Source organism: Atractosteus spatula, chromosome 1, assembly GCF_055471065.1.
Source record: "Atractosteus spatula isolate fAtrSpa1 chromosome 1, fAtrSpa1.hap1, whole genome shotgun sequence".
Taxonomy (NCBI): Eukaryota; Metazoa; Chordata; class Actinopteri; order Semionotiformes; family Lepisosteidae; genus Atractosteus; species Atractosteus spatula.
This window is the reverse complement of record NC_142706.1, coordinates 57851955-57878857: the sequence shown is the minus strand read 5'-3', so window position 1 is coordinate 57878857 and position 26903 is coordinate 57851955. Positions and strand designations below refer to the sequence as shown.

At 52.0% G+C, this 26903-nt stretch overlaps 2 protein-coding genes across 2 annotated transcripts; one reads left to right on the top strand and one right to left on the bottom strand.

The window, feature by feature from the left end:
• The first annotated feature begins 821 nt into the window (after positions 1 to 821).
• On the top strand, positions 822 to 9558 carry drc2 (dynein regulatory complex subunit 2). Its single transcript, XM_088912305.1, has 8 exons — positions 822 to 1120; positions 2069 to 2236; positions 2526 to 2695; positions 3418 to 3556; positions 5013 to 5210; positions 5392 to 5610; positions 7037 to 7189; positions 7436 to 9558. The coding sequence occupies exons 1-8, from the start codon at positions 980 to 982 to the stop codon at positions 7742 to 7744; spliced, it is 1497 nt and encodes a 498-aa protein (XP_088768431.1). The 5' UTR covers positions 822 to 979; the 3' UTR covers positions 7745 to 9558.
• Positions 9557 to 13704, bottom strand: fkbp11 (FKBP prolyl isomerase 11). The gene is made up of 6 exons (XM_088912295.1): positions 13406 to 13704; positions 13111 to 13173; positions 11655 to 11742; positions 10724 to 10757; positions 10300 to 10370; positions 9557 to 9802 (listed from the first exon to the last, which is right to left on the bottom strand). Exons 1-6 carry the CDS (start codon positions 13517 to 13519, stop codon positions 9588 to 9590), a joined length of 585 nt encoding a protein of 194 aa, XP_088768421.1. The 5' UTR covers positions 13520 to 13704; the 3' UTR covers positions 9557 to 9587.
• Positions 13705 to 26903: the final 13199 nt, after the last annotated feature.

The window sequence follows — 26903 nt, the reverse complement described above, 5'->3', positions numbered from 1 at the left end:
ACGAGCGGGCGGTACAGGGGTCTGAAACACAGTACAGTATGGGAGTGAGAAACGCATGACAATGCAATACAGTGCAGTAGCCCCCACCCAGGTGTGCTCTGAATCGGGGAGCTGTATGAATTCGTTTACCGAGTCGCGGTTCTTGGAGAAGCAGTTTTCCCTTATTCCCAAGCATTCAGACAGGTGAGCGGATATCTGGCTGCAGCTGTCCCGGCTCGCAGAGAACACAATCAGCTACAGCAACAACTCAAACCGTGCCTCGCTATTATTTATAAAAAACCTCTTTATACATTGAGAACTACATAGAATGTGATAAGTTTAATTGAGTACAACAAAATCGAATTATTAAAATGGGACAATCTCCCTGCCGCGTCTCCCTTCTCAAGACCCGGACTGTGGTGTCGTTGCAGTACCACCTTCGCGCGTTAGGTGGCGCCAAACAAATTGGGAACACCAGACGTCGCGCGCAGGCCGTTGCTAGGAGACGAGTGTAAACTGAAGGCAGCAGACCGGTCAGTTCCCTGGGCTCGGCTCTCCGGACATTCAGGTAAAAACACTCGCCTGCACATATTACGGCTACAGTACACACAAGGTTCAGAACACTACTAAATAGACCTGTCACAGACATCTTTTACTGCGGGCGTATAGCGCTGGTTATCGACCGTGCACCGACGGTAGGGTCTCATCTGTGGAAATGTTTGGCAAATAGATATGCAATTCTGTACCATGCGTCCTAGTTACAGAAACGAACCGAATGTAATTAATATCTTTTTTTATATCAATGTTCAATTGCTTCTTCAAACATACATGCACGTACTTAAACATGCAGCGGCCGACAGCTGCTCGAAGCGCTGGAGCTCGTAAAGCAGCGCAGTCATTTCTGGATCTCGGACGGGGAGCGAGGTGAGGCCCTGACCGGCCGGGCAGAGCGGAGAGACAGAGCTGTGGCAGAGGGCAGAGGTGCCCGGTGAGCAGCGAGATGCCGAAGAAGGGCGGGAAGAAGGCCGGGAAGCTGGCAGCCATGAGCGAGGAGGAGCGGCTGCTGTTCCTGCAGCAGAAGGCCCTGGCGGAGGAGGAGCTCAGCAAGAGGAAGGAGGACATGCTGACCCAGTTCCTCAAGGTGGGGGTGTTAGCACTGTCCCCCCCTGAGCCCAGCACAGAGCACAGCCCTGAGCTAACTACAGCACTGAGCCCAGCACAGAGCACAGCCCTGAGCTAACTACAGCACTGAGCACAGCACAGAACACAGCCCTGAGCTAACTACAGCACAGAGTACAGTCCCCCTGAGCCCAGCACAGAGCACAGCCCTGAGCTAACTACAGCACAGAGTACAGTCCCCCTGAGCCCAGCACAGAGCACAGCCCTGAGCTAACTACAGCACTGAGCCCAGCACAGAGCACAGCCCTGAGCTAACTACAGCACTGAGCCCAGCACAGAGCACAGCCCTGAGCTAACTACAGCACAGAGTACAGTCCCCCTGAGCCCAGCACAGAGCACAGCCCTGAGCTAACTACAGCACAGAATACAGTCCCCCTGAGCACAGCACAGAGCACAACACTGAGCACAGCCCGAGCTAACTACAGCACTGAGCACAGTCCTGAGCACAGCACAGAGCATAACACTGAGCACAGTCCCCTTGAGCATAAGACTGAGAACAGGTCTGAGCTAAGTCGTCCTGAACACAGCACAGAGCACAGTCCTCCTAAGCCCTTGTCTCTTTCAGTCTCTCTCTCCCCTCTCCTAATTGATCCCTGTCTTTGTCTCTCTTAATCTCTCTGTCCCCCTATCCCAGCTGATCCCTGTGCTTGTTCTCCTCGGTCTCTCTGTCCCCCTATCCCAGCTGATCCCAGTCCTTGTTCTCCTCGGTCTCTCTGTCCCCCTATCCCAGCTGATCCCAGTCCTTGTTCTCCTCTGTCTCTCTGTCCCCCTTTCCCAGCTGATCCCTGTCCTTGTTCTCCTCGGTCTCTCTGTCCCCCTATCCCAGCTGATCCCTGTCCTTGTTCTCCTCGGTCTCTCTGTCCCCCTCTCCCAGCTGATCCCTGTCCTTCTCTGTCCCCTCTGCCCCCAGGACAAGCTGCAGAAGGAGGAGCGCAGCACTGCAGTGAACCTGGCCAAGCTGACGGTCCAGTGGCGGGCGGTGCTGCGCCGGGCTCGGGCAGAGGAGCTGCGCCGGGACATTGCTGTGCTCAGCCAGACCTTCGAGAGGGTGCTGGACCGCAAGGACAGCGTCATCAAGGTGGGCTGTCCCGGGGCTCAGAGCCACTACCATTGGGTCAGTTAGTACTTTTGACTGGGAGCTCAGGGAGTCATGGAGAGGGACTGGCCATCATGTCTGCTCTTCTGCTGACTCTCTGTGTGAACCCCCTCGTGCTCCATCTTTCGGATGAGACCTCAGAGCAAGGTCCTGCTGTCGGTGGTATCTGCAGCAGTATCCGAGCTGAGGCCAGTGTTACAGCTCTGAGAGGATCTGTGCGGACAGCAGTGTCAGCTCAGAGCCTGCTAACGAAAGCCGCTGTGCCCGGCAGTCCCTGGTGAGCGACCTGAACGAGGCAGAGGAGCAGTCCGCCAAGGCCCTGCGCTCCCAGCTGCAGTGTGTGGACCGGCTGCTGCAGCTGCAGCGGGGGCGGCTGCAGGCACTCCAGCAGCACTGGGACAGCGAGCTGGAGGCTCTGAGCGCAGAGTTCAACACCGAGAGGTAGCTCTCTCCTCTCCGTCTGCTTCTCCTTTCCCTCTCCTTCACCTCTCCTCTTGTCCCTCCTTCTCTGTCTTCCTTTTCCTCTCCTTTTCTCCCTCTGTCCTCTTCCTTTCTCCATTTGTCTTTCTCCTTCTTGGTCTTCTTCCTCTGTCTCCTTCTCTCAATTCCCTCCGTCTTCTCTCTCTGTCTCCTCCTCTCTCCTCCCTCTGTCTCTTTATCTCACTACCCCCGCTGTCTCCTCCGTCTGCCTCCTCTCTCCTCCCTCGCTGTCTCCTCCGTCTGCCTCCTCTCTCCTCCCTCGCTGTCTCCTCCGTCTGCCTCCTCTCTCCTCCCTTGCTGTCTCCTCTGTCTAGCTCCTCTCTCCTCCCTTGCTGTCTCCTCTGTCTAGCTCCTCTCTCCTCCCTCGCGCTCTCCTCTGTCTAGCTCCTCTCTCCTCCCTCGCGCTCTCCTCTGTCTAGCTCCTCTCTCCTCCCTCGCGCTCTCCTCCCTCTGTTTCCTCCCTGTCTCTTTCTCTCTTCCCCTTGCTTTCTCCTCCACGTATCTCCTCTGTTTGTCTCCCCCCTCGCTGTCTCCTCTGTCTGCCTCCTCTCTCCTCCCTCTGTCTCCTCCCTGTCTCTTTCTCTCACTCCCTTGCTGTCTCCTCCACCTGTCTCCCTCTCTCTCAGCCCTCCCTGTCTCCTCCCTCAGTCAGTCCTGACGGTGTGTGGTGTGTGTATGAGCAGGGAGCTGATCATGGCCCAGCACCAGCAGGAGTGCTCCTACCTGGAGGATGTGATGTTCTCCATGGAGCAGAACTACGCTGAGCTGGACAGCGATGCGCGGCAGGACTATCAGAGCACGCGTGACGAGATCAAGAACAAGGTGACTGGCTGGGCTGTACTGGGTGTACTGGGATCGTGCAGTGGATACGGTGGCAGTGGGGCAGGAGCCAAGTCTCCTCAGCCCAGGCTGTTTCTGCATCCTCCAGTATAAATCCTCTAGTGGGAAACCAGCCTCATGAACGGTTTCCTCCTAATAACACAAGCTGTTTATTTCTGTCTGTCTCTTTATTTCTTCAAACACTTGCAGCACGTGCCAAGTTTCAGGTTACAGAGCCAAATGAAACTGAAACCTAGCTGTGCCTAGCCATGCTTTCTCCAGCTGTACAACAGCCATTGGAGCCCTCTTTTCAAAGTTTTTTAGGTCCTCGTTAAAAAACTTTCATCTAAAGAAAGTATGTCTCTTGTCCTGCCCCCTGATTGTTACCTTTATTGGTAAGCACTTTCTGCAGTTATTGCGTCAAAGGTATATGCAGCTCAGTACTAACTGTATACTAACTATACACTCTGAAAGGTGCAGTGCAGTATATGACATGCACGTGTCCCCATACTTACTTGAAATCTATGGTATCTTTAGCTGTCAGTGTTATAGTTCTTAGTGAAACCCTCTGAAGATGCTTTGTTGAACATAACATGTTTTGTTTTCTAATAAGATCACATGTACACCTAGAATGACCAAAACAGAAAAAAACATATATTGTACTTCTCTCATATCATCTCAACACATACAAATTTCTTGACTGTGCTCTTTGGGCATGTATATTTCAGCTAGAACCCTGCACTGTGGGTGGAATTCAGTAGACAAAAACAATTGACTCCAGTTATGTGCTGCAAAAATCACCATTACATATTTGGGAAATTATTTATGTTTTTGTCTTCTTTATGAATCTGGTGCACACTGGTTCAGACACTCCTGAATCCTGGCTGTAAGGTTCATGACAATTTTTTTTTTAGTATCCTAGAGAAATTTGTAGTCTGTAGTCTGGAGGTTCTGTCTGCCAGTATCCTGTTTGTCTGTATCTAGGGGAATCTGTCAGTATTTTAGAGGAATCTATCTGTCAGTATACTGTCTGTCTGTATCCTGGATGAATCTGTCTGTCAGTATCCTGTCTGTTTCCTGAGTGAATCTGTCTATCAGTATCCTGGGGAAATCTGTCTGTCAGTATCTTGTCTGTCTGTATCCTGGGGGAATCTGCCTGTCAGTATCCTGTCTGTCTGTATCATGGGGGAATCTGTCCTGTTTATCCAGTCTGTGTAGCCTGGGGGTCCTGTGTGTCTGGCAGTATTTGCAGTTTCTGCAGTTAGCAGGAGACTGGCAGTCCTGGAGTGGGAGTGTGTGTGTGGGGGGGGTATTGCAGAAAGGACCCAGAGAGGGATTACGGAAATAAGCTCTTCTTTCATCTGCCTGGATTGGACTGTAGGCCTAGCACTGATCTCCATCTTCGCTGCAGTGCCTATTTCACCTGGTGTATTTCTCCTTCTCTCTCTCCCGCTGGCAGAACATTGAGGAGAAGCATGCCCTGCGCATTCAGCTAGAGGGTGCCGTGGAGGAACTGTGGCGTCAGTTCCAGCAGGCCCTGCGCAACTACAACGAGGCCACAGAAGACCGGCGAATCGCCTTCGAGGCTCTGCGTGCCCGAGACCAGCGCAGTGCCCAGGAGATCGACGCTCAGATGAAGAGGCTGCAGAAGATGCAGGTGGGTGGGGAGCTGTGTATATGGCACTTCATGCAGGAAAGCATTAGAACTGTCTACCGGTTCCTTTCTGCAACTTGAAGGTCTGAATTGGAACTTTCTACCCGCATGTTTCACAGATGTGAAGCAACTGAAACAAAGTCTTGTGCATCTGGGTTTGTCTGTCTGTGCCTGTGTTTCCCAGGACTCGATTTCAGCCCTGCGCTCACGCCTTGCATCCAGCCAGCGCGAGAGTGAGGAGGCGGGGCGTGCCCTGCGGGCTGCGCGGGAGGAGGTCCAGTGCCAGGCCCGTCAGCTCAAGGCCCAGCTGAGCCGTGCCCGCGCACGTGAGAGGAGCCAGTTGGCCACGCTCACCGTGCACAGTGCTGCTGCCACCAAGAAACTGCAGCACATCATTCACAAGGTAGGGGCAGAAAGCTCAGACCTGTTATACACAGAAACCAATTCAGGGCTGTTCTACACAGAGCACGCACTGCACAGAACAGCACATGGCTCTTATACACAGAGCATACACTGCACAGAACAGTACAGGGCTCTTATACACAGAGCACACACTGCACAAAACAGTACAGGGCTCTTATACACAGAGCACAGACTGCACAGAAAAGTACAGGGCTCTTATACACAGAGAACACACTGCACAGAACAGTACAGGGCTCTTATACACAGAGCACACACTGCACAGAACAGTACAGGGCTCTTATACACAGAGCATACACTGTACAGAACAGTACAGGATCTTATACACAGAAAACAGACTGCACAGAACAGTATAGGGCTCTTATACACAGAGCACGCACTGCACGGAACAGTACAGGGCTCTTATACACAGAGAACAGACTGCACAGAACAGTACAGGGCTCTTATACACAGAGCATACACTGCACAGAACAGTACAGGGCTCTTATACACAGAGCACAGACTGCACAGAACAGTACAGGTCTCTTATACACAGAGCACACACTGGACAGAACAGTACAGGGCTCTTATACACAGGGCACACACTGCACAGAACAGTACAGGGCTCTTATACACAGAGCACACACTGCACAGAACAGTACAGGGCTCTTATACACAGGGCACACACTGCACGGAACAGTACAGGGCTCTTATACACAGAGAACAGACTGCACAGAACAGTACAGAGCTCTTATACACAGAGCACACACTGCACAGAACAGTACAGGGCTCTTATACACAGAGCACACACTGCACAGAACAGTGCAGGGCTCTTATACACAGAGCACACACTGCACAGAACAGTACAGGGCTCTTATATACAGAGCACACACTGCACAGAACAGTACAGGGCTCTTATACACAGAGAACAGACTGCACAGAATAGTACAGGGCTCTTATACACAGAGAACAGACTGCACAGAACAGGGCTCTAAGATTTCAAGACATATTTCGCAGTACAGTAGGTTTAAAACAACACAAGCTCTGGGTGCACTAGTCCTGTACACTAGATCACCACTCAACCCTGACACCTTTCCTCTGCACAGCCTCTGACGATGCCCCTTTGTCTGTCCATTGTGTATCTTTTTCTGCTGTGTCCTGGCATTATGTAGCTGGGAGACGACAAGTGTGCCAGTTCTGTGTGGCACAGTCACACACTTCCTCTCTCTGAGCTTGACAGTAACTCTGTGATCAGATAAAAGATTATTATTTCCTTCTGTATCCCTCCTTGTATCAGATGTTGTGTGTGGACACAAACCCCCTCTCTCTCTGTCTCTCCCCAGTCTGTGGCTCTGTAGCTTCAGTCTGTCAGTATCAGTGTGGTTAATAATCCCATCACTTTCTGTCTCTCCTTCTACCTTCTCCCTCAGGGGGAGCGACTGCTCAGACTGACAGAGATGTGCAGGAAGCTGGAGACAGAGCAGGAGAAGGTGCTGCCGTTCTACCCCTCCTCCCTGAGCGCTGAGGAGCAGAGCCAGGAGAGAGCTGCTGCTATGGAGCCCCCTTCCGAGCAGCTGGCACAGGTAACTCTCACCTTACAGGTCACACATTCGCTCAGCTCACAGGGAGATCACTCACTGACAGGTCACAGTCTCTCAGCTCACAGGGAGATCACTCACTGACAGGTCACACATTCGCTCAGCTCACAGGGAGATCACTCACTGACAGGTCACAGTCTCTCAGCTCACAGGGAGATCACTCACTGACAGGTCACACATTCGCTCAGCTCACAGGGAGATCACTCACTGACCCCATTATCTTCTCCCCAGGCCATGCTGGATTACTCGGATCTAGAGGGCTTCTGGCAGCGCTATAACAAGGTTCTGCTGGACCGGCTGGCCCTGGAGCGCGAGCGGGCGGCCCTGGCAGGGGAGAATGGGCAGCTGCGTGCCCTGCTGAAACAGTACCTGGATGGCATCTCCGTCAGCGACGAGATCCTGCGCCAGCACAACCCGCTGCTCATCGTCAGTCGCCACGGCCCGGTGCCCCCAGCCGCCCCGCCGGTCTGCGAGCCCCGCGTCGCCCGGCCGGCCCACACCGTCATCGAGGCTGCGCACATCGTGCAGCGCACCCTGTAGGGCGCAGACAGAGGCGCGTGTGCCTGCCCTCCGCCCAGGCCACAGGTGAGGCCCTGCAAATGTACTGTTGGATCCAGACAAATGACCGACTTGGCTGTCGGCCTACTCCTTCAAAATGTCAATCAAGCCCTAACGAGTCAAACACTGCTGTTGCCGTCCTCTGCCCAAATTCAGCGAGACGGGTCTGACCCAAGCTTCATAAAACACATTAGTTCTGTAGACCTTCAACAGGGTTAATCAACAGGGTTGCTAGCTTCAGTGTTTTGAATGCTGTGTATAGCACCCTCGAACACAACAAACACTTGACAGGAAAACTAAGGGAACGTTTGTTTAGGTATGCAACTGGCTGCTGGTGTTTAATTAATCAATAAAATCCTGTAATCATAAGTAACCAAAACCAGTATCATTGCTGGTTAAGATAATCACATGAAGCGAACATTACTGTAAAAGAATGAATTTTTTGAAGAATGTCTCCACTGTTAGGCACTTTGTTTCTTATTCCATGAATAAGAATAAGAAACTGTTTATTGAAAGTGAATATTCAGTTGTTCACTTTAATTGTGCAGAATTAACACCTGAATAAGTATGATTCAAACTGAAACTAGATTAATGTTAATTCACAGCTCACTGTCGCCAATGATCCACATTTTGTTACCGATTTGGAGGCAGAGACAGTGGAGTTGTTGCATTACAGTATAGCTGAAGTCTTGTGACACACCTCTCCTGCAGTGTTGCTCAGGTTTCAGGGTGGCCAAACACAAAGAGGGCAGAAGCCAGCTCACAGGGAGATCACTCACTGACAGGTCACACATTCGCTCAGCTCACAGGGAGGTCACTCACCGACAGGTCACACAGTCTCTCAGCTCACAGGGAGATCACTCACCGACAGGTAACACAGTCGCTCAGCTCACAGGGAGATCACTCACCGACAGGTCACACATTCGCTCAGCTCACAGGGAGATCACTCACCGACGGGTAACACATTCACTCAGCTCATAGGGAGATCACTCGCTGATGGCTAACACATTCGCTCAGCTCACAGGGAGGTCACTCACCGACAGGTCACACAGTCTCTCAGCTCACAGGGAGATCACTCACCGACAGGTAACACATTCACTCAGGTGTTTGGGAGATCACTCACTAACACATTCGGGAGATGTTTGTGACTTCAGCACTGGAGGCATGTGGCCCAACCACAGCCAGGCTCTTCTCAGACAGGACAAGAGAGGCACTTCAGGACTAGTCAGCAGTTGGTGTGCCAATAGTATTACTACTGGCATGTGGCTTGAGTGACAATTTGAGACTTTGGACTAAGAGCCAGGTTAGACATGTCTGAATACAACTTTGCATTTTGCAGGGCCTTATTCTGGGTCACACATCTTCGGTCTTGGAGGATATGACACTGTAAGGTCTATTCAAATTGCCCACAGCTGAAGGAACTTAAATATGTGAAAAATGTACATTAACTAGTTATCAATCAAACTGTAAAACTGAAGGTACCACAGCCCTCAACAGCAGCTGTGCACCACTGCTGTTGTATCTCCCTGGTTTCCTGTTGGCAAAAATCATAATTTAGTGATTGTCGCTCCTGGTGCAAACCAAGGTTATTGGTCCTTTTAGAATCATTTAGAAAAAATATTGTATTGCAGGGATGTCCATTGTATCAGCAGTATTTGGGAGGGAAAATTGTGTTCCCCTGTTGATGAACGTGCCCCCCCACATAACCACCCGACTTTCCATCCAGTGACAAGGGACTGTTTTCTGTACCCCCATTCCTGAAAGCCTGCACACTCAATAAAGACACAAATGCTGTTTAAAATTAATAATGCTATGCCTGCATGTTTTATTTCTTTTTTATTTTGCCCTTCTTGTCTTTCATCTTCTTCTTGGAGGGCTGCTGGGCACTGGCCTTCCTGTAGAGGTACAGCCCAATGAGCCCGAACAGCGTGGGCACCAGCGCCAGGGACAGCAGGGGCAGCACGTCGTTCACCAGCTTCTGCCAGGGCGTCTGCCTGGCCAGAGACACCACCTCCACATCGAACTGCAGGGCCGCATCACCTGGGCACAGGGCAGCGTGGGTTAGCAGGCGTCACCGTTAGCCTCACTCAGGCAGGAGCGGGCACTGCTGTCAGACGATAGGCAGCAGGCTCAGGTGGCAGCTGAGCAAGTTCACAGGCATGCATGAGCACACACTCAGGAACAAGGGCACTTGCTATGATCACTGCCGCAACTTTTCACTGACCCCGTTTCAAAGCATTGCTGACGGTCCAGAAGCTGGAAAGGAAATGTTGGTGTAGGGCACTGACTGTCTGGTGAACACTGGCAAACTCTGGCAGACAGGCAAAGCAAATAGCAAACCGACTGGCAGGGGTGGCACGCAGCCTCAATGCCTCACTGATTACGGAATGGGACTCACGGACTGGCAGGTGTGCCAGAGGCTGTGACCCCATGCCCAAGGTAGAGGTCAGTACAGCTGGGTCTCAATGCAAGACGGTTGCAGTCTGCCCCCCCAACCCCATCAGGCAGCCCCCCCCTCTGCTTGACAGAGGATTTACCTGGGATGGTGGGAGGGAAGCCACGTTTTCCGTAGGCCAGATGAGCCGGAATTACAGCTTTGAGCTTCTGTCTGGAAGGGCAAACACACACTGAGCCCTGCGAGAAAACCTCTGAAGGCACTTTCAACACTACACTGAAATCAACAACATAGCTTTTTGACAAGCAGACACTTGGTGCACTTACAATCATCAGACAATTAAGAATTTCTAATAATACCCGACTCTTCCCAGAGACCACAAGAGTGCATCTCCTCGACCCAACTCATTAATACACAAATGTGCTGGAAACTTTCCTATGCAAATACGCTACTTGGGTGGAGTATTTTGTGCAACACTGCAATCATTTCACCGACTAATTTATCAGTGAGACACTGATGGTTTTGGGAGGAGACAAAGCAAACTCCAAAGGTCCACAGACACTCACCCAGCGCAGACTCCCAGCAGGCTCTGCTCCAGACCTGCATGAGGAAGACCAATCAGAAAAGCAGTTAATGAGGGGGGGGGGGGGCATTCCTCACTGCACTTCTTAAACAAAACACTGGGATCCCTTGGCACCTGTGCTTGAAAGAGGAGCTTTGAGTTTTGATGCTCCAGTATAGGGCATCCCAATCTATTCCAGTGCAGGATTTGTGCACAACCAGTTCTAATTAAATCAAAGACGCAATTCTAGCTCTCAGTCCAGAGCCATGCTGGTAGGTTAACTGGCTTCTGGGAAAATTGGCCCTGGTGTGCGAGAGTGTGCGTGAGTCTTGTGATCGACTGGTGCTCTGTGCTAGCAGTGTGCTGGGAGAGACTCTGGCTCTCCCATGACCCTGAACTGGATAAAGTGGTTAGGAAATGGATGAATGGGTGGACTAAAGAAAGCGGTTACCTGGGAGCCGAAGTCTAACATGTCACGGAGATGTCACCCAGGTGGGGAATGGTATAGCTGAGGTCATGTGGGATTGTCAGTAACATGCGTCCCCTTTTCTGAACTGTATTAGCTCATCACTAGCAGCCCTTGGCTACTTTCCCTATGTCTGAAACGAGGAACCACCCGCGGACAGCCATGTCTCGAGAGAGGCTGCGGGTTCTGTCCATCCTGAAGGAGATCAGATCAGATCAGCCCTGGATTAGTGCGGTTCGACTGCAGCGCAGACTGCATCCAGGATGGCCAGGGAGAAGGCTGCACGATGTGGCTCGGGCAGGGGGCCCCACGATCAGCGAACTCTGGTTTACATGGCTGGTGGAGCTGGTGTGGCCCGTGTAATCGTATATGCTGAACGCAGCAGTTCATTTTTATCGGTGCCTACGATCGAGGGCTCCGAACCTAATCGGACCTGCGATTCCGACCCTTCGCTCGCTCGCTCGCTCACCTGGAATGACGGTCTTCTTTCCCAGCTCCACCACCAGCGGCTCCCGGGACAGAGAGCTGTCAAACAACTTGCCGTCCATCAGTCTCCCCTGGGCGTCCCGACGGCAGTGAGGGGCACAGAGAAGAGCAGAGAGCGCAGGGTCATACGGACGGGTACCGTGCCCCCTCCCCCTGCGCCAGTCTTGCCCGCTCGGCCCGCAGCGGGCTCGTGCGTCGGGACCGATCTCGTCTGGACGCGGCTGTGCCCGCACCAGCTCGTAATTCCGGCGGCTCCGTGTTATTCCAGAGGCATTTCCCCACCCAGGTACACCGCTCTGCCAAACCACTGGGGAACGGGGTTGGTCCTTAGGTGTGACCCATCCTCTCTGGAGGGGTAATTGGAGTCACCCCACACACATGGTTCAATCCCTTAGGACTGTAAATTAGTAGCAAACCAGGCCTTGTTGTGAAGCAAATGTCACAGGAGACAGCTGGTGCATGCACCGCTGAAAGCAATATCAGACCTGGCTAATGTGTCACTTCAAACAGCCACCTAGGAGCTACCCCAGTGATTTGTGTTTAGAGCACAACATCAACAGAGCGATTCGGTCAGCCAGCAGCTCCTGACACGAGCACCTGTGGACAGGTAGCACGGCCTGCTGCCGTCATCGTCACTGGCCCCTTCACTATTCTAGCAGGGGGTTAGAGACCGTATGGAGCAAAAGTGCAACAGCCTTAAATTGTTACAGTTACCACTGTGCCAAGACAGCACTAATCCCCCAGGCATCTCTGGACTCCGGGATAATCGGGGAATTTGGATTGGACTTGTTTTCCGCCATTTAAGCTCTTCCAGAACACCAGCTTCCACCTTGAGTTCCCAACACCTTTTGCTGAGAAACCAGGGTGCTAGCCGGGAGCTGTGAATCGTTACACTGCTGGGAGAAACCATGTTAAATCCACTCTACTGACATTAGCCCAATAGTTCGCACAGAACTGCATGTTTTTTTTCTAAAGCTCCCGTGCCTGGGGTTTAATGCGGCCGCGGTGGTCTAACGTGCGAGGCTGGGCGAGTGAGAGCCCCCCCGGACAGATCCAGATTTGCCACTGGTCCTCCGTGGCGGGGGGGGGACAGTCTGGGGCCGTCCGTGCGTGGCGCCGTGTCCGCGCGGGCAGGGCGGCCGGCGTGTGCCGCGAGTGCTGACGTGTTGCTCCACCTCTGCACCCGGGCAGCCTGCCTGCGCGAGCCCCACAGCGCCGGGGATTCTCCACGCCGCACGGCTACGGCTCCCCCCACCCGCCCGAGTCAGAAACGTTAACACACGACCCGGCTGCGAACTTCCAGAGCGCAGCTGGCCAGCGGTCCCTGCGCGTCTGACAGGCGGGCGGGCGGGACGTGGACATGAACCGGCAGCTCAGACCGAAATCACAGGTCTTCCCGACGGCATGCGAGCGAGACTGCCGCTGCCGCTCGCTCTTACGGTGTAGTGGATGTGCAGGGTATCCCCCATCCCGGCCACCTCCGTGCACTCTTCGGGTCTCGCCTTGGGGGAGGAGAGACAACAAACACGCGTTAGACATGAGCCCCAGTACAGCTCGTGAGCAGAGAAAGCCTCTGACCCAGACAGAACACAGACCACTCAAGTGCAAAGCTGAGGGCACATTCAGCTCGCCATCAGCAGGAACTGCCGTCGCTTCCTCTTCTGCGAGAGCAGAAGAGCTGCCCGGCTCGCTGGCGCCCCTCGCCCCCGCTCGCAGCCCCGACACGCGTCTCACCAGCGTCTCCACCAGGAGCTCGTCCAGGGCCGGCTGCTCGTCGCGCTGCTCCCCCGAGGCTGCCGTGCAGACAGCGGCGAGCCAGACCAGGACTGTCCCAGCCTCGACTCTCATTCTCCGAGATCAGGCAGTCGGGCTGACAATAAGTTATATATAAATAAAAAAGTTTTTTTTTTAAAAAATCAGCCAGAGACGGGCAACGCCGGACTCCCGTCGCCGAAGTTTAAGATGATGTGTTACTCCCCTAGTGCGGTGATAAGACCGGGGAGCTGGTAAATGGGAACCAGAGAGGAAAAAACGCCCCGAACACCTGGATGTCTCCGGAGTCCCCGCCTCGACGTTCCGCCAACATCCCAGAAGCCCCTCCCGATTCGGCCACGCTGGGAGCCGGGCTGCACGTCGCGCTCGGTCCGCCAGAGGGCGCGGCCCCGCACCACGTGGCTCCGGCAGGCAGGGCTGAGCGTTGTACTGTACATCAGTAGAAACCACAGGTAATTTTTTCAGATATCACAATTAGAAGTACAGGCAGACTTGATGTAAAATCCGTACTTTATAAATTGGAATACGTTATAAGTAATTTATGCTTTTTTAATAGAGGACCTCTTATACTTGATTGCTACTTATAGTTAACTTTGGGATTCATTTAAAATTGTTTGATTTAACGTTAGTACATATTTGTATAACCAAAACACCACACTTTATTTGTGAAATATTAAACAGCCTTCTCATTCATCTCTGTGAGAGCGAGGCTCAGACCAGTTTACTGTGCGGAATGAGACACGCAGACCTCCCGCCAGACAACCAGCAATTTCTCTGGGGACGACCGGTTACTGCTGGATACTCCGCACCTGAATTTACTAAAAGGTGTGCTGGCATAGTAGTCAACGTCTTGTCTATCGCAAATCTGATTCTTTCAAGTTAAGTCTTCAGATCTGCACTCGCCGTCCTGGCTGGGCGGAACCGAACCCGTCCAGCACCCCCTTTACGTGTAGTTACACATAGGAACAAGTTAAGGTTTATTATATCCTGAAAAGAAACAAAACACAGCGAAGCGTCTTTTCTTCTCTTTTCAGCCTGGAATAAACCTCTACTTGTTCCTCTGCAGCCTACGCCTGCTGACGCAGCTCCCTGCTTGAATTTATATTCAGGGTACTGTCAGAGAGAAGTTGGTTCCGTTATTGCGTACCGTTTTGTTGTGACTCGCAGCCACTCAGTGCTAATAGACTCAGAATCTATCGGAAACCTAAAGTTTTGGAAGGTACGTGCCTGAAAGTTAGTTGACGAGTCAAACGTGTTTTGCCTCAAGAGTGGACGGAAATCTTGCTGTTACGGCCCCTCCACCGCTGCGAGGCACGCCGAGTCCACCAGAGGGCGGTAGAGCTTTAATTATCACCACGGAGCATCTTGTAGGACTCCCTGTCCAGCATCTCTGTGAGCGGAAGAGCGGTCCTTAGTATCTGCCCACTCACACCCATGCACCACTGATGTCAGACCTCACTGACTGTACCGAAAGCACTGTTCATTACAGCAGTGTTCCAGGTAGCCAGCAGTTTTATCACCCTGCAACTTGTAACTGGCAGCCCACTGAAGCTCAGCAGGTGTGAGCCTGGCCAGTACCTGGATCGGAGACTCCTGGAAAAACTAAGGTTGCTGCTAGAAAAGGTGTTAGTGGGACCAGTAAGGGACACTCACCCTGTGGTCTGTGTGTCCTAATGCCCCAGTATAGTGACAGGGACACTATCCTGTAAAAAAGGTTTGCAGACAGTCTGAGAGTTACTGTGTCTGTCAGAATGTCACAGTATCTGTAGATTAGTCAGTGTGTCACAGTTTATGTGGGTTAGTCACATGTGGGTGTCTGGGCTAGTCAGAGTGTCACAGACTCTGGGTTTGTCAGTGTGTCACAGTGTCTGTGGGTCAGTCACTGTGTCATAGTGTCTGTGGGTTAGTCAGTGTGTCACAGTGTGGGTTAGTGTGTCACAGACGCTGGGTTAGTCAGTGTGTCACAGTGTCTGTGAGTTAGTGTGTCACAGTGTCTGTGGGTTAGTGTGTCACAGACGCTGGGTTAGTCAGTGTGTCACAGTGTGGGTTAGTGTGTCACAGACGCTGGGTTAGTCAGTGTGTCACAGTGTCTATGGTTAGTCAGTGTGTCACAGTGTCTGTGGGTTAGTCAGTATGTCACAGTGTGGGTTAGTGTGTCACAGACGCTGGGTTAGTCAGTGTGTCACAGTGTCTGTGAGTTAGTCAGTGTGTCACAGTGTGGGTTAGTGTGTCACAGAGGCTGGGTTAGTCAGTGTGTCACAGTGTCTATGGTTAGTCAGTGTGTCACAGTGTCTATGGTTAGTCAGTGTGTCACAGTGTGGGTTAGTGTGTCACAGACGCTGGGTTAGTCAGTTTGTCACAGTGTCTGTGGGATAGTGTGTCACAGTGTCTGTGAGTTAGTGTGTCACAGTGTCTATAGGCTAGTGTGTCACAGTGTCTGTGGGTTAGTCAGTGTGTCACAGTGTCTATGGGCTAGTGTGTCACAGTGTCTGTGGGTTAGTCAGTGTGTTACAGTGTCTGTGAGTTAGTCAGTGTATCACAGTGTCTATGGGCTAGTGTGTCACTGTGTCTGTGAGTTAGTCAGTGTGTCACAGTGTCTATGGGCTAGTGTGTCGCCTGTGTCCTCAGGTTCTGAAGGAGTCTGTCAGGGCCTGAGCAGGGTCTGGAGGCTTGTCTGGGGGGCACCAGCAGAGTGGCTGCTTCAAACAGCAGCGCCGGGCTGGGGAGGCTGGAGCAGCGACAGATGTGGCGAGAGTTTTAGAACACCAATCCCACCCACCAGCCATTTCCCAGAACAAAAGAAATAAACTAAAACAAAAGAAAGACAAAATGCAGCAGTAAAGAAACGACAAAGAAACAAGACCCCAAAACATAAATCCTCCTAGAAGTCTTTGAAGGCTCATCCTCCCCCGCACCCCCCCGCCTCAGCGCCAGTGGTCTCTCCCGTGCCAACAGGACGCATTCAGAAGGCCATGGGGGTCGGCCCATGAAGATGGCAGATGGGGGTGTGTTGGGATTGATTGGAAGGAGAGAGGCGAGTGTGTAACAGTTCTGTTGATGTGGTTTTTTGTCTCCCTGTGCTTTTGCTTGCAGACGACTCTTCGGTGGAGCTCTTCGGCGACAGGGAGATTAAATCCTGTTTTCTGAGGAATGTGAAATTACAGAGGCCGTGAGACCTCTGTGAGCTCCACCAGGCCCTTTGCGAAGTGACGTGATGCAGGAGTGTCTGACTGCCCTTTCATCAGCCCTTAACCTCCTTGACTGGCCAGCTGAGCCAGTGCTGAGCAGGTGCTCTTGGGGAAGGGATGGGGTTAGAGCTGGGGTAGGGATAGGGTTAGAAATGGGGTAGGATTGGGGATAGAGCTGGGGTAGGGATAGGGTTAGAAATGGGGTAGGATTGGGGATAGAGCTGGGGTAGGGATAGGGTTAGAAATGGGGTAGGATTGGGGATAGAGCTGGGGTAGGGATAGGGTTAGAAATGGGGTAGGGTTGGAGTTAGAGCTGGGGTAGGGTTGGGGTTACAACTGGTGTAGGGTTGGGGTTAGAGCTGCAGTAGGGTTGGGGTTAGAGCTGGGGTAGGGAAGGGGTTAGCTTTAGTTTTATGTTTTGGGTTTGGAGTAAAGGCTCAGATTGTGGTTGTGGTCAGAGCTGGGGTTTGTATGAGGGCTAGATATAGTCTTAGGGTAGGGTTTGTGGTAGGGGTACTGTTAAAGTTAGTGTTGCTGTTATTTTTAAGGTGAAAGAGTGGCTTGGTTTGAGAGTAGGCAAAGGGGTCAGTGGGTCCTCCTGTTGTACAGAAACAAGCAGGTGAAGGACTGAAGGGTTCTGATGGGCAGCTTGTAGTGTACATTCCCTCCTGTCATACCTCAGGTGAACAGCAAGGGGCCCCACTCAAAACCACATCACGCTCAACAGCACCTCACCTGGTAAAACCCAGCTCTTCGCAACTGACCTCAGATTCAGGGAGTTCTTTTACAGACATATCTTGATGCCAGTCTTGCCGAGCGTCCAGTTTTTCAATATGCAAGTCTAGCGAGGAACAGCATTGCGACAGTTGGTGATGGAGATATTTCTGAAATTTTGTTCCGATTTGATTTGAAGCCAGATGCTGTGAAGTCAGAGCCGTGACTATCCTGAGGCAAAACCCGCAGAGTCCTAAACTGCTCCTACGTACCACTGCCGCCTCTCTTTCCTTCCCCTAAGTGAGGCCCTCCTCTAAGTAATTACAACCTCCTCTTCCTGCTAACGAGGCAGGGCAATCAGAGCTGTGTAGAGAGCGGTTAAGGCTGAGACACTCCGGCCACACTGTTGCACCCAGGACCGGAGACGCCGTGAGAAAGAGAGCAGTAGCCCAGCGCACAGCACTAACACAACTGTCCGAGTGTTCTTCTCTGTGAGCCAGATCACTTGTGTCAGTGGCCAGTAGGCGGAGCTGTTGCCCAGTTAGGGGGGACCTGAGCTCAATCAGTTGTGGCTGCTGCAGAGTGCACACTAATGGGCTCTCCAAGACTGGGGAATGATTATCTCGTGTAAATGAATAAGCTCACACTAAGTAGAGGTTAAATATTTTCTTCAGAAAGGATGTTGGATGCACGATGAGAAGAAGAAGAGACCCAATCAGTGAATGAATCAATGGACTGTGTATCGCCTCTGAAAGTCCTGACTGAGAGGTGATCAGGGGTCCTGACAGAGCGTGTGTGTGTGTGGGGGGGGGGCTGGCAAGGAGGCAAGTGGAGGAGCATCTGTATGTAAGTGTGGGTCCTGTCGTCAGCTGTTCTCAGTGTTCCAGCAGCTAGGAACACTGGAGTCACTGGAGTCCACACACACTTAAAGCAGGGGGCAGTGTTGTACACACACAGACAGACAGGGGGCAGAGGAGTGCATACACTGACAGACAGGGCAGTGTTATACACACACAGACAGACAGGGGGCAGAGGAGTGCATACACTGACAGACAGGGCAGTGTTGTACACACACAGACAGACGGGGCAGAGGAGTGCATACACTGACAGACAGGGGGCAGAGGAGTGCATACACTGACAGACAGGGCAGTGTTGTACACACACAGACAGACAGGGGACAGAGGAGTGCATACACTGACAGACAGGGCAGTGTAGTACACACAGACAAACAAGGGGCAGTGAAGTACACATACTGATAGGCAGCAATGTTGTACACACACTGACAGACAGGAGGCAATTGATTACACACACTGACAGTCTTACAGTCTGACAGACTAACATGCCTTAGTGTTGGGACACTAGTGTGTCCTCCTGTATCTTCATATATACATTCCTAACTAATTATCATGTAGAATATCCTCTTTAAATTTGGTGGCTTTGCTGTCTACTGACATATCCTGCTCTGTACAATGTGCAGTAGTGAAGATGTTAATATACCTGATCAGGTGATGGCCAGATCAATTATCTGCAGGCTGGGGGACTCTGGGACAGGAGGAATAGCTGTGTGTTCCACTCAGCCATTCTCCCTCGAACTCCAGTGAGTAAACATTTTTTCGGCTGTATGTCAGTCCTTGACTGTGTGCCCACTGTCGCTGTAAAATAGCAGCAAATAATTAAAACCAAAAGCTGGATTGTTAAAAAAACTTTTTTAAGCATCTTTTTTTCAGCGTTTGATAGCGCTCAGACAATGTGTCATTAATTTAAAAATCTTCTTCCAGCTGCTGTTTCCTATTCCCAGCTCCAGTGACACTGAGGCTGAGAACAGGTCACACTGACAGCATGCAGGATTTCAGACTGCAAACACGGACAGGCAGAGAGATACAGACAGACATGCAGGTACACAGACAGGCAGAGAGATACAGACAGACATGCAGGTACACAGACAGGCAGAGAAATACAGACAGACAGACATGCAGGTACACAGACTGGCAGAGAGATACAGACAGACAGATATGCATGTACACAGACAGGCAGAGAAATACAGACAGACATGCAGGTACACAGACAGGCAGAGAGATACAGACAGACAGACAGGTACACAGACAGGTAGAGAGATACAGACAGATACACAGGTACACAGACAAGCAGAGAGAGACAGAGCTATACAGACAGGCAGAGAGACAGGCACAGACAGAGACTTAACGATGGAGAGACACAGATAGACAGGCTCAGAGACAGAGAAACACAAAGGCAGACAGAAAGACACGCAGACACACCGGCAGACCAACAGCCAGGATGAAGTCCAAGCAGTCATTCGTCCCACCCATCTCTTGGTTTTTAGTAGGTTATTGCTCTGATTTTCTCCTTCTTCAGAATCTTAAGAGAAGCCAGACACTTTCCACAGCACGGCTCTGCTCCTGGTGTCCTCTGGTAGGTACTTCCTGAAGACACCTGCTGGTCTGATGTGGCCGGTTCCTTCAAGGATCGAGTCCCTCTTGTAGTCTTCTCTGTTCAAGTGTTAAAAGTCCAGCACAAGGAGAGACACAGTGGCCCTCACCTGGTCCCCTTGCTGACATGCCCAGAGCAGACAGGCTGCAGTGTGGGACTGGACCGGAGAGCAGGTATGTATGACACTGCAGGGTCACTTCCCCTTAACCTTGTTACGGAGCTGAGTGTTGTCAGCTGCACTGTGAGACATCCTGACACTTATTTGACACTTCAGGGGAAAACTGAGGGAAATTTCCCAGATGGGGTTTTTCTAGTGCCTGGCTGCTGATCGCTCCCTGGCCATGGGAATCGCAGCGATCTTGTGACAGCATGTGATTTCCTGAACATCTCTGCCGGGAAACGACTATGTTCTAGGCAAACAATGGGCAGAAAATCGCTCTGCTCCTGCGGCGGTCCCAGGAGAGTCGGGGATGATGTTGTCTGGGCGATGAGCTGCGATGAGGTTGCGGGTTGCGGCGGCGAGCCTGGGGGGTCGTTAATTGTCTTGAGGTTGCCCCACCACCACCACTTCCCCCCTCCCCAGGCCAGCTCACTCTGACCCCACTGTAGCTCGGCAGAGCCACAGATAGCACAGCCATTACTCACATCACGCCCCCTTCCCAACGCATTCCCAACATTGATTCATCAGCATTCCAATAACTGTCTGGGAAAGCCCGGAGAGTGGGGAGCAACATGAGCAGTAGGACCAGTAATAAGAGTGATGCCTGTCTGTCCAGTACCTGTAGTATCAGTAGTAGTAGCAATTGTATTTGTCCCAGCGGTACAGTGTTGGCACCAGGGTTAGGGTCAGGGTCGGTGTTGACACTATGGTCACAGTGTTGGCACTAGGGTTTGGGTCAGTATTGGCAGCACTAGGGTCAGTATTAGCATTAGGGTCAGGGTCAGTGTTGGCACTAGGGTCAGAAGCAGTGTTGGCACTATGGTCAGTGTTGGCACTAGGGTTTGGGTCAGTATTGGCAGCACTAGGGTCAGTGTTGGCACTAGGGTCAGGGTCAATGTTGGCAGCAGTAGGGTCAATGTTGGCACTAGGGTCAGGGTCAGTATTGGCAGCACTAGGGTCAATGTTGGCGCTAGGGTCAGAGTCAATGTTGGCACTAGGGTCAATGTTGGCACTAGGGTCAGAGTCAATGTTGGCACTAGGGTCAGGGTCAGTATTGGCAGTACTAGGGTCAATGTTGGCACTAGGGTCAGGGTCAGTATTGGCAGTACTAGGGTCAGTGTTGGCACTTGGGTAAGAGTCAATGTTGGCATTAGGGTCAGAGTCAATGTTGGCACTAGGGTCAGGGTCATTATTGGCAGTACTAGGGTCAATGTTGGCACTAGGGTCAGGGTCAGTATTGGCAGTACTAGGGTCAATGTTGGCACTAGGGTCAGGGTCAGTATTGGCAGTACTAGGGTCAGTGTTGGCACTAGGGTCAGAGTCAGTATTGGCAGTACTAGGGTCAATGTTGGCACTAGGGTCAGGGTCAGTATTGGCAGCACTAGGGTCAGTGTTGGCACTAGGGTCAGGGTCAGTATTGGCAGCACTAGGGTCAGTGTTGGCACTAGGGTCAGGGTCAGTATTGGCAGTACTAGGGTCAGTGTTGGCAGTACTAGGGTCAGTGTTGGCACTAGGGTCAGAGGCAGTGTTGGCACTATGGTCAGTGTTGGCACTAGGGTCAGGGTCAGTATTGGCAGCACTATGGTCAGTGTTGGCACTAGGGTCAGGGTCAGTATTGGCAGCACTAGGGTCAATGTTGGCACTAGGGTCAGGGTCAGTATTGGCAGCACTAGGGTCAGTGTTGGCACTAGTGTCAGGGTCAGTATTGGCAGCATTAGGGTCAGTGTTGGCACTAGGGTCAGGGTCAGTGTTGGCAGCACTAGGGTCAGTGTTGGCACTAGTGTCAGGGTCAGTATTGGCAGCATTAGGGTCAGTGTTGGCACTAGTGTCAGGGTCAGTATTGGCAGCACTAGGGTCAGTGTTGGCACTAGGGTCAGGGTCAGTATTGGCAGCACTAGGGTCAGTGTTGGCACTAGGGTCAGGGTCAGTGTTGGCACTAGGGTCAGGGTCAGTATTGGCAGCACTAGGGTCAGTGTTGGCACTAGGGTCAGAGGCAGTGTTGGCACTAGGGTCAGAGTCAGGCTGGGGTTTGGGCCATGGATAAGAAATGCTGCAGTGTATTGATCCATTGATATATTTTTGCCAGGTCCCGAGGAGTGCTGATAGCTGTGTGTTTTTTGATTGGAGACGTTTGCTCTGTTTTCCTTCTTTTGGATTATTCTCTTTATCTGTTCCTCTGTCTGTTTCACTCGTTTTCTCGCCATCTCTCTCTTTTTCCATTTTAGTCTCACTCTCACAGTTCTTCCTTTCTATCTCTTCCTCTTCCTCCACCTGCCCCACTCTTTCTGTCTCACTCTCCTATTCCACCTCCCTCTCTCTCCCTCTGTCACTCTCTCACTCTCTTTTCGTCACCAGTGGCTTGATTAGGTCCAGGCGGCCCGCTCTCTGCTGCTGCCGAGGGACCGTTGCACAACATCCAGCACAGTTTGAAAAACGTACAGTTCAGGAGGGGATCGTACTGTCCCAGACAGCCCCTAGAATCTCTGTCTCTTGCATGTCTGTTATATATCAGCAGTACCTGTGTGTGGGTGTGTGGGAATTAGTTTGTCCGTCCATCTGCAGGCCAGGTGTAGCCAAGAGCTCATTATTTTCAGCGGATCTCTGTTTGTTCTCCTCTCTGTCTCTCTCTGATAGTAAAGGAGGAGGGGAATACTGGAGGCGGGGGGGGGGGTCCCTACTTGGGTCCAGCCAGTCTCCCATCTGCTTGAGGTCGCTGCCCTGGGGCTCGGCTCTCCCGGCCTCTGTCTGCCTCCCTGCCTCCCAGCTGTCCCCCCGGCAACAGGACTGGCACATCGTCCGGCCTCACCCAGGACACACACAGACGCACACAGGCATTTCAGCACGCACAAAGAGACACATCACCTCTCTCGTTTGATCTGTTAAGGATTTCAAGCCTGCACCTTGTCCAGTCAAAATATCCCCAAGAGGATCATTTTGGACCTGGGGAGAGTGTTGGATATCTCCCAATTATTCAATTAACAATTCGATAAATTAAGGCGATTTAACGAAATGCAGAAAGCAGGGTCCCTGCAGGGCCTGTTTTGGCTCTGCCTCCTCCACCCTGTGTGAATTTTGGAGGTTTTTGAACGGATCGCGGGAGGTGGGGGGGGGGGGTCCCAGAATTTTGAGACAATCCCTGGATCACAGCAAAGAGCTCTTTAACACAGCATGTGGTGTCTGGTACGCGATCCTAGATTTATCATTCCCACCCCAACAACAAAATATAGAATAGGCCTGTTTTTCCAATCTTTCTTCGCTTGCTGTGTTTTGTCGTGGGTACGGCCTGCGCCCTGTGCCCTGTGCTCGTCAGGGACAGATGGGTCATTGAAGCGCAGACATCAGCGCTCAGATGATTCCAGTTATTACTGCTGGCGTTTCCCTCCCCTGTATGTCCTGATTTGTTTACTGGAAGCAGATTGCATTACCCTCCTGACTGAAATGGCTGTCAGGATTCCCCACAGAGGGATCTAGCTCTCTCTTTCAAAGTGTTGTGTGTGATAAAGGACAGGAGTTTGAAAATTAGTCTGGAATCTGTTTTTTTTATTTTCCTCATTTGGTAAATATGTATCTGATTGTGTCATTTAATGCATTGCTGAATGTCATTATTGCCGAGTCTGTTATTGTTCAACATAATTGGTTATTAAAGGTTATTTTAAAACCTTGGCTTTGCATCCATCTCCTTCTGTTTCTGTGTCTCTCTGTCAGTGTTAGCACTAGTCTGTCTCTATCTGTCTCTCTGTCCATCTCTGTCTGTCTCTGTGTCTCTCTGTCAGTGTTAGCACTAGTCTGTCTCTATCTGTCTCTGTGTCTTTCTCTCTCAGTGTTAGCACTAGCCTGTCTCTGTCTGTCTCTCTGTCCATCTCTGTCTGTCTCTGTGTCTCTCTGTCAGCGTTAGCACTAGTCTGTCTCTGTCTGTTTCTCTGTCCATCTCTGTCTGTCTCTGTGTCTCTCTGTCAGTGTTAGCACTAGTCTGTCTCTATCTGTCTCTCTGTCCATCTCTGTCTCTATGTCTCTGTTAGTGTTAGCACTAGTCTTTCTCTATCTGTCTCTCTGTCCATCCCTGTCTGTCTCTGTGTGTCTCTCTTTCAGTGTTAGTACTAGTCTGTATCTATCTCTCTGTCAGTGATAGCACTAGTCTGTCTCTATCTGTCTCTCTGTCCATCTCTGTCTGTCTCTGTGTCTCTCTGTCAGTGTTAGCACTAGTCTGTCTCTATCTATCTCTCTGTCCATCTCTGTCTCTGTGTCTCTCTTAGTGTTAGCACTAGTCTGTCTCTATCTGTCTCTCTGTCCATCCCTGTCTGTCTCTGTGTCTCTCTGTCAGTGTTAGCACTGGTCTGTCTCTCTGTGTCTCTCTGTGGCTGTCGGTGTTAGCACTGGTCTGTCTCAATGTGTGTCTCACTCTGTATCTCTGTGCCTGTCTGTGTCTATCTTTGTGTCTGTTCATTCCTATTCCTCGCCCTCTGCATCTCTTTTTCCCAGGATCCCAGTCCTCCAGCACTTCTTCCCTCTCTCTCTGGCGTCTGGCCCACAGGCTCTCCCATAATGCCGTGCGGTGACTCAGGGCCGCTCTCCGCATTCCTCCGAGTCCCCGGCACTGGCCGCGATTCCGCGCGCCCACCACAACCCGGCGAGCTGGAACTGCGAGCGGAATTTCAAATCCAGAAAAACACTTCCCCAATTTTGCAGGAATTTTAATAGGAACCCTGGACCAATCTTTGTATATCATCTCCCCACAAGCTCTAATTTTCCTGTTTACTCTTTCTGGCAGATGGTGTCAACTGGTGTGGGAAGAGTACAAGGTTCCTGGCCTCCTGAGAAAAGGAAAAGAAAGCTGTCTAAATTCCTACATGCACTGAACGTGCACACTGAGACCCACATCGATGAGTGCCGTCCGCACACAGAGATCATATATAAGGGACAAAATACCAAGCACAAAAGGGAGCAGGCCCATCTGAGTCTTCAGTCCTGGTGCTGGGACAGCTGCCGGCTGGTCCCGAGCTCTCCACCATTTCCACAGCTCACGGCACAGAACCAGACAGGGGTCCTGGCACTGCTGGCTTGGATGAAGGTGACCTTCCGATGGAGGATGTGACCCCTGGCAGACTGAGGCTCGGCAGGCTCCTGGGCATGAATGTGGAGGTCTCCTGCTCCGCTGGGTACCTGGGGGAGTGAGTGTGCTCACTGCTGACCTCTCTACATACAGCCCACCTTCAGGGGAGACCACAGCTGCAGCACAATGCAGTCCATTCCACAAGGTGTCTCTCAGACTGCTGCACTTATTAACACAGCTCAGAGTGTCAAGTGTTCGCAGTCAGTAGTATCTCACGGTTTTTCATGTTGGTGGGAACTGGGAACCCACTGCACTCTTTGAATTTACACATTAGCCAGGTCTGCTGTTGCCTTCAGCAGTGCCCAACAGTCAGGTGCATCAGCAACCAGGCAGCCTGTGAGGTCACTCAGATCAGTCTCCTTTGTTATGGGACAGCACACTGAGAAAGGAAGGCTTGGTTTGCTACTGCTTTACAGGCCACCTGAATCCTGGAGAGACATGCTTCATGTTAGAAAATGCCTAGTACTTTGGACAGAGTTGCTCCCATGGAACATATTATTATCTAACATTTTGCCAGGGCTGTGTATGTGTAAGAACAGGGTTCTGTTGAAGTTATTTGGTCTTTGTACACAGCGGTATCTTGACAATGGTTGCACTTTAGAGCAGTAAAAGGTGGTGCACAAGTTGACAGGGCCATGGAGAGGACAGAGGACATTGAGCTTCATGGCACTGTGTCCTGTGTCCAGCCATCAGGGGCAGGAAGGCACATCACCCTGTGCATTGGTGCTCTTTCAGCCATGACCTGACGTTGGGCCCGGCAGGTGTCACATACCCAGGCCGGGCCCATACTGGCGCTCTTCCATTCACAGCTGCTGGGCACCACTGCAGCAGAGCTCGAGGAGAGGGGTCAGGGCCTGTGGGCAGAGATCCCTGGAGACTCTCTCTGTCAGGCTTCTTCTTTCTACTCCGCCGCCTCTTCTCCAGAGTGGTGCTGAGGAGGCACAGGCCATGAGAGACAGAGGGAGAGGGACAGGAGGGACGGGGGGACAGGAGAGAGGGAGAGGGATAGGGACAGGGACAGAGAGGGAGACGGAGGGAAAGGGACAGAGGGACAGGGACAGAGAGGGAGACGGAGGGACAGAGGGACAGGAGAGAGGGAGAGGGACAGAGGGACAGGAGAGAGAAACAGGAGGGAGGGAGACAGAAGGACGGGAGAGATAGACACATGGACAGCAGAGAGGGACAGGAGGGACAGCAGAGAGAGACACAGGGACAGGAGAGAGGGAGAGGGAGAGGGACAGGAGAGAGAGACAGAGGGAGAGGGACAGAGGGACAGGGACAGAGAGGGAGACAGAGGGACAGAGAGACCGAGGCAGAGAAGGGAGAGAAAGCGAGAGGCTGGGGGGACAGGCGAGGGAGAGGGAGGGAGGGAGCACTCACCCCATTCACAGGCGACAGCTCCCATTGTTGGGCTGCAGTGAAGTCAGTGATAATTTGCTCAATTAGTGACAAAGGCAGTGTAATAAATACCGACTTAGTGTCTCCTACCCCACTGGGGCTCCCCGGGCGCTTTCAGAAGAGGCAGCGCGGCTCTGCGGAGTGACGGCCGATTCATTAAACTGACAAAATGCCACACAACCGGGCGTGAAGCCGCGGGTTAGACCCCTGCAGCTCGCCCGCTTTGTTCTAATTGTCTGGTCGGAGTCATTTGTGTATTTTGTTTTGTTGTGCTCCACAACTCTCCCCCTCTCTCGCCGCAGAAGAAACACCCAGGCGTTAATGCCCCCACCTAACAGTAAGTAGGTGATCGCCAGGTCCGAAAAAATGTTTTGGGGGGGAGTTGGGGGGGGGGGGGGGGTGCCAGGGGGTTGAGGGGATTAGGAGAAGTCAGCCTCCCCC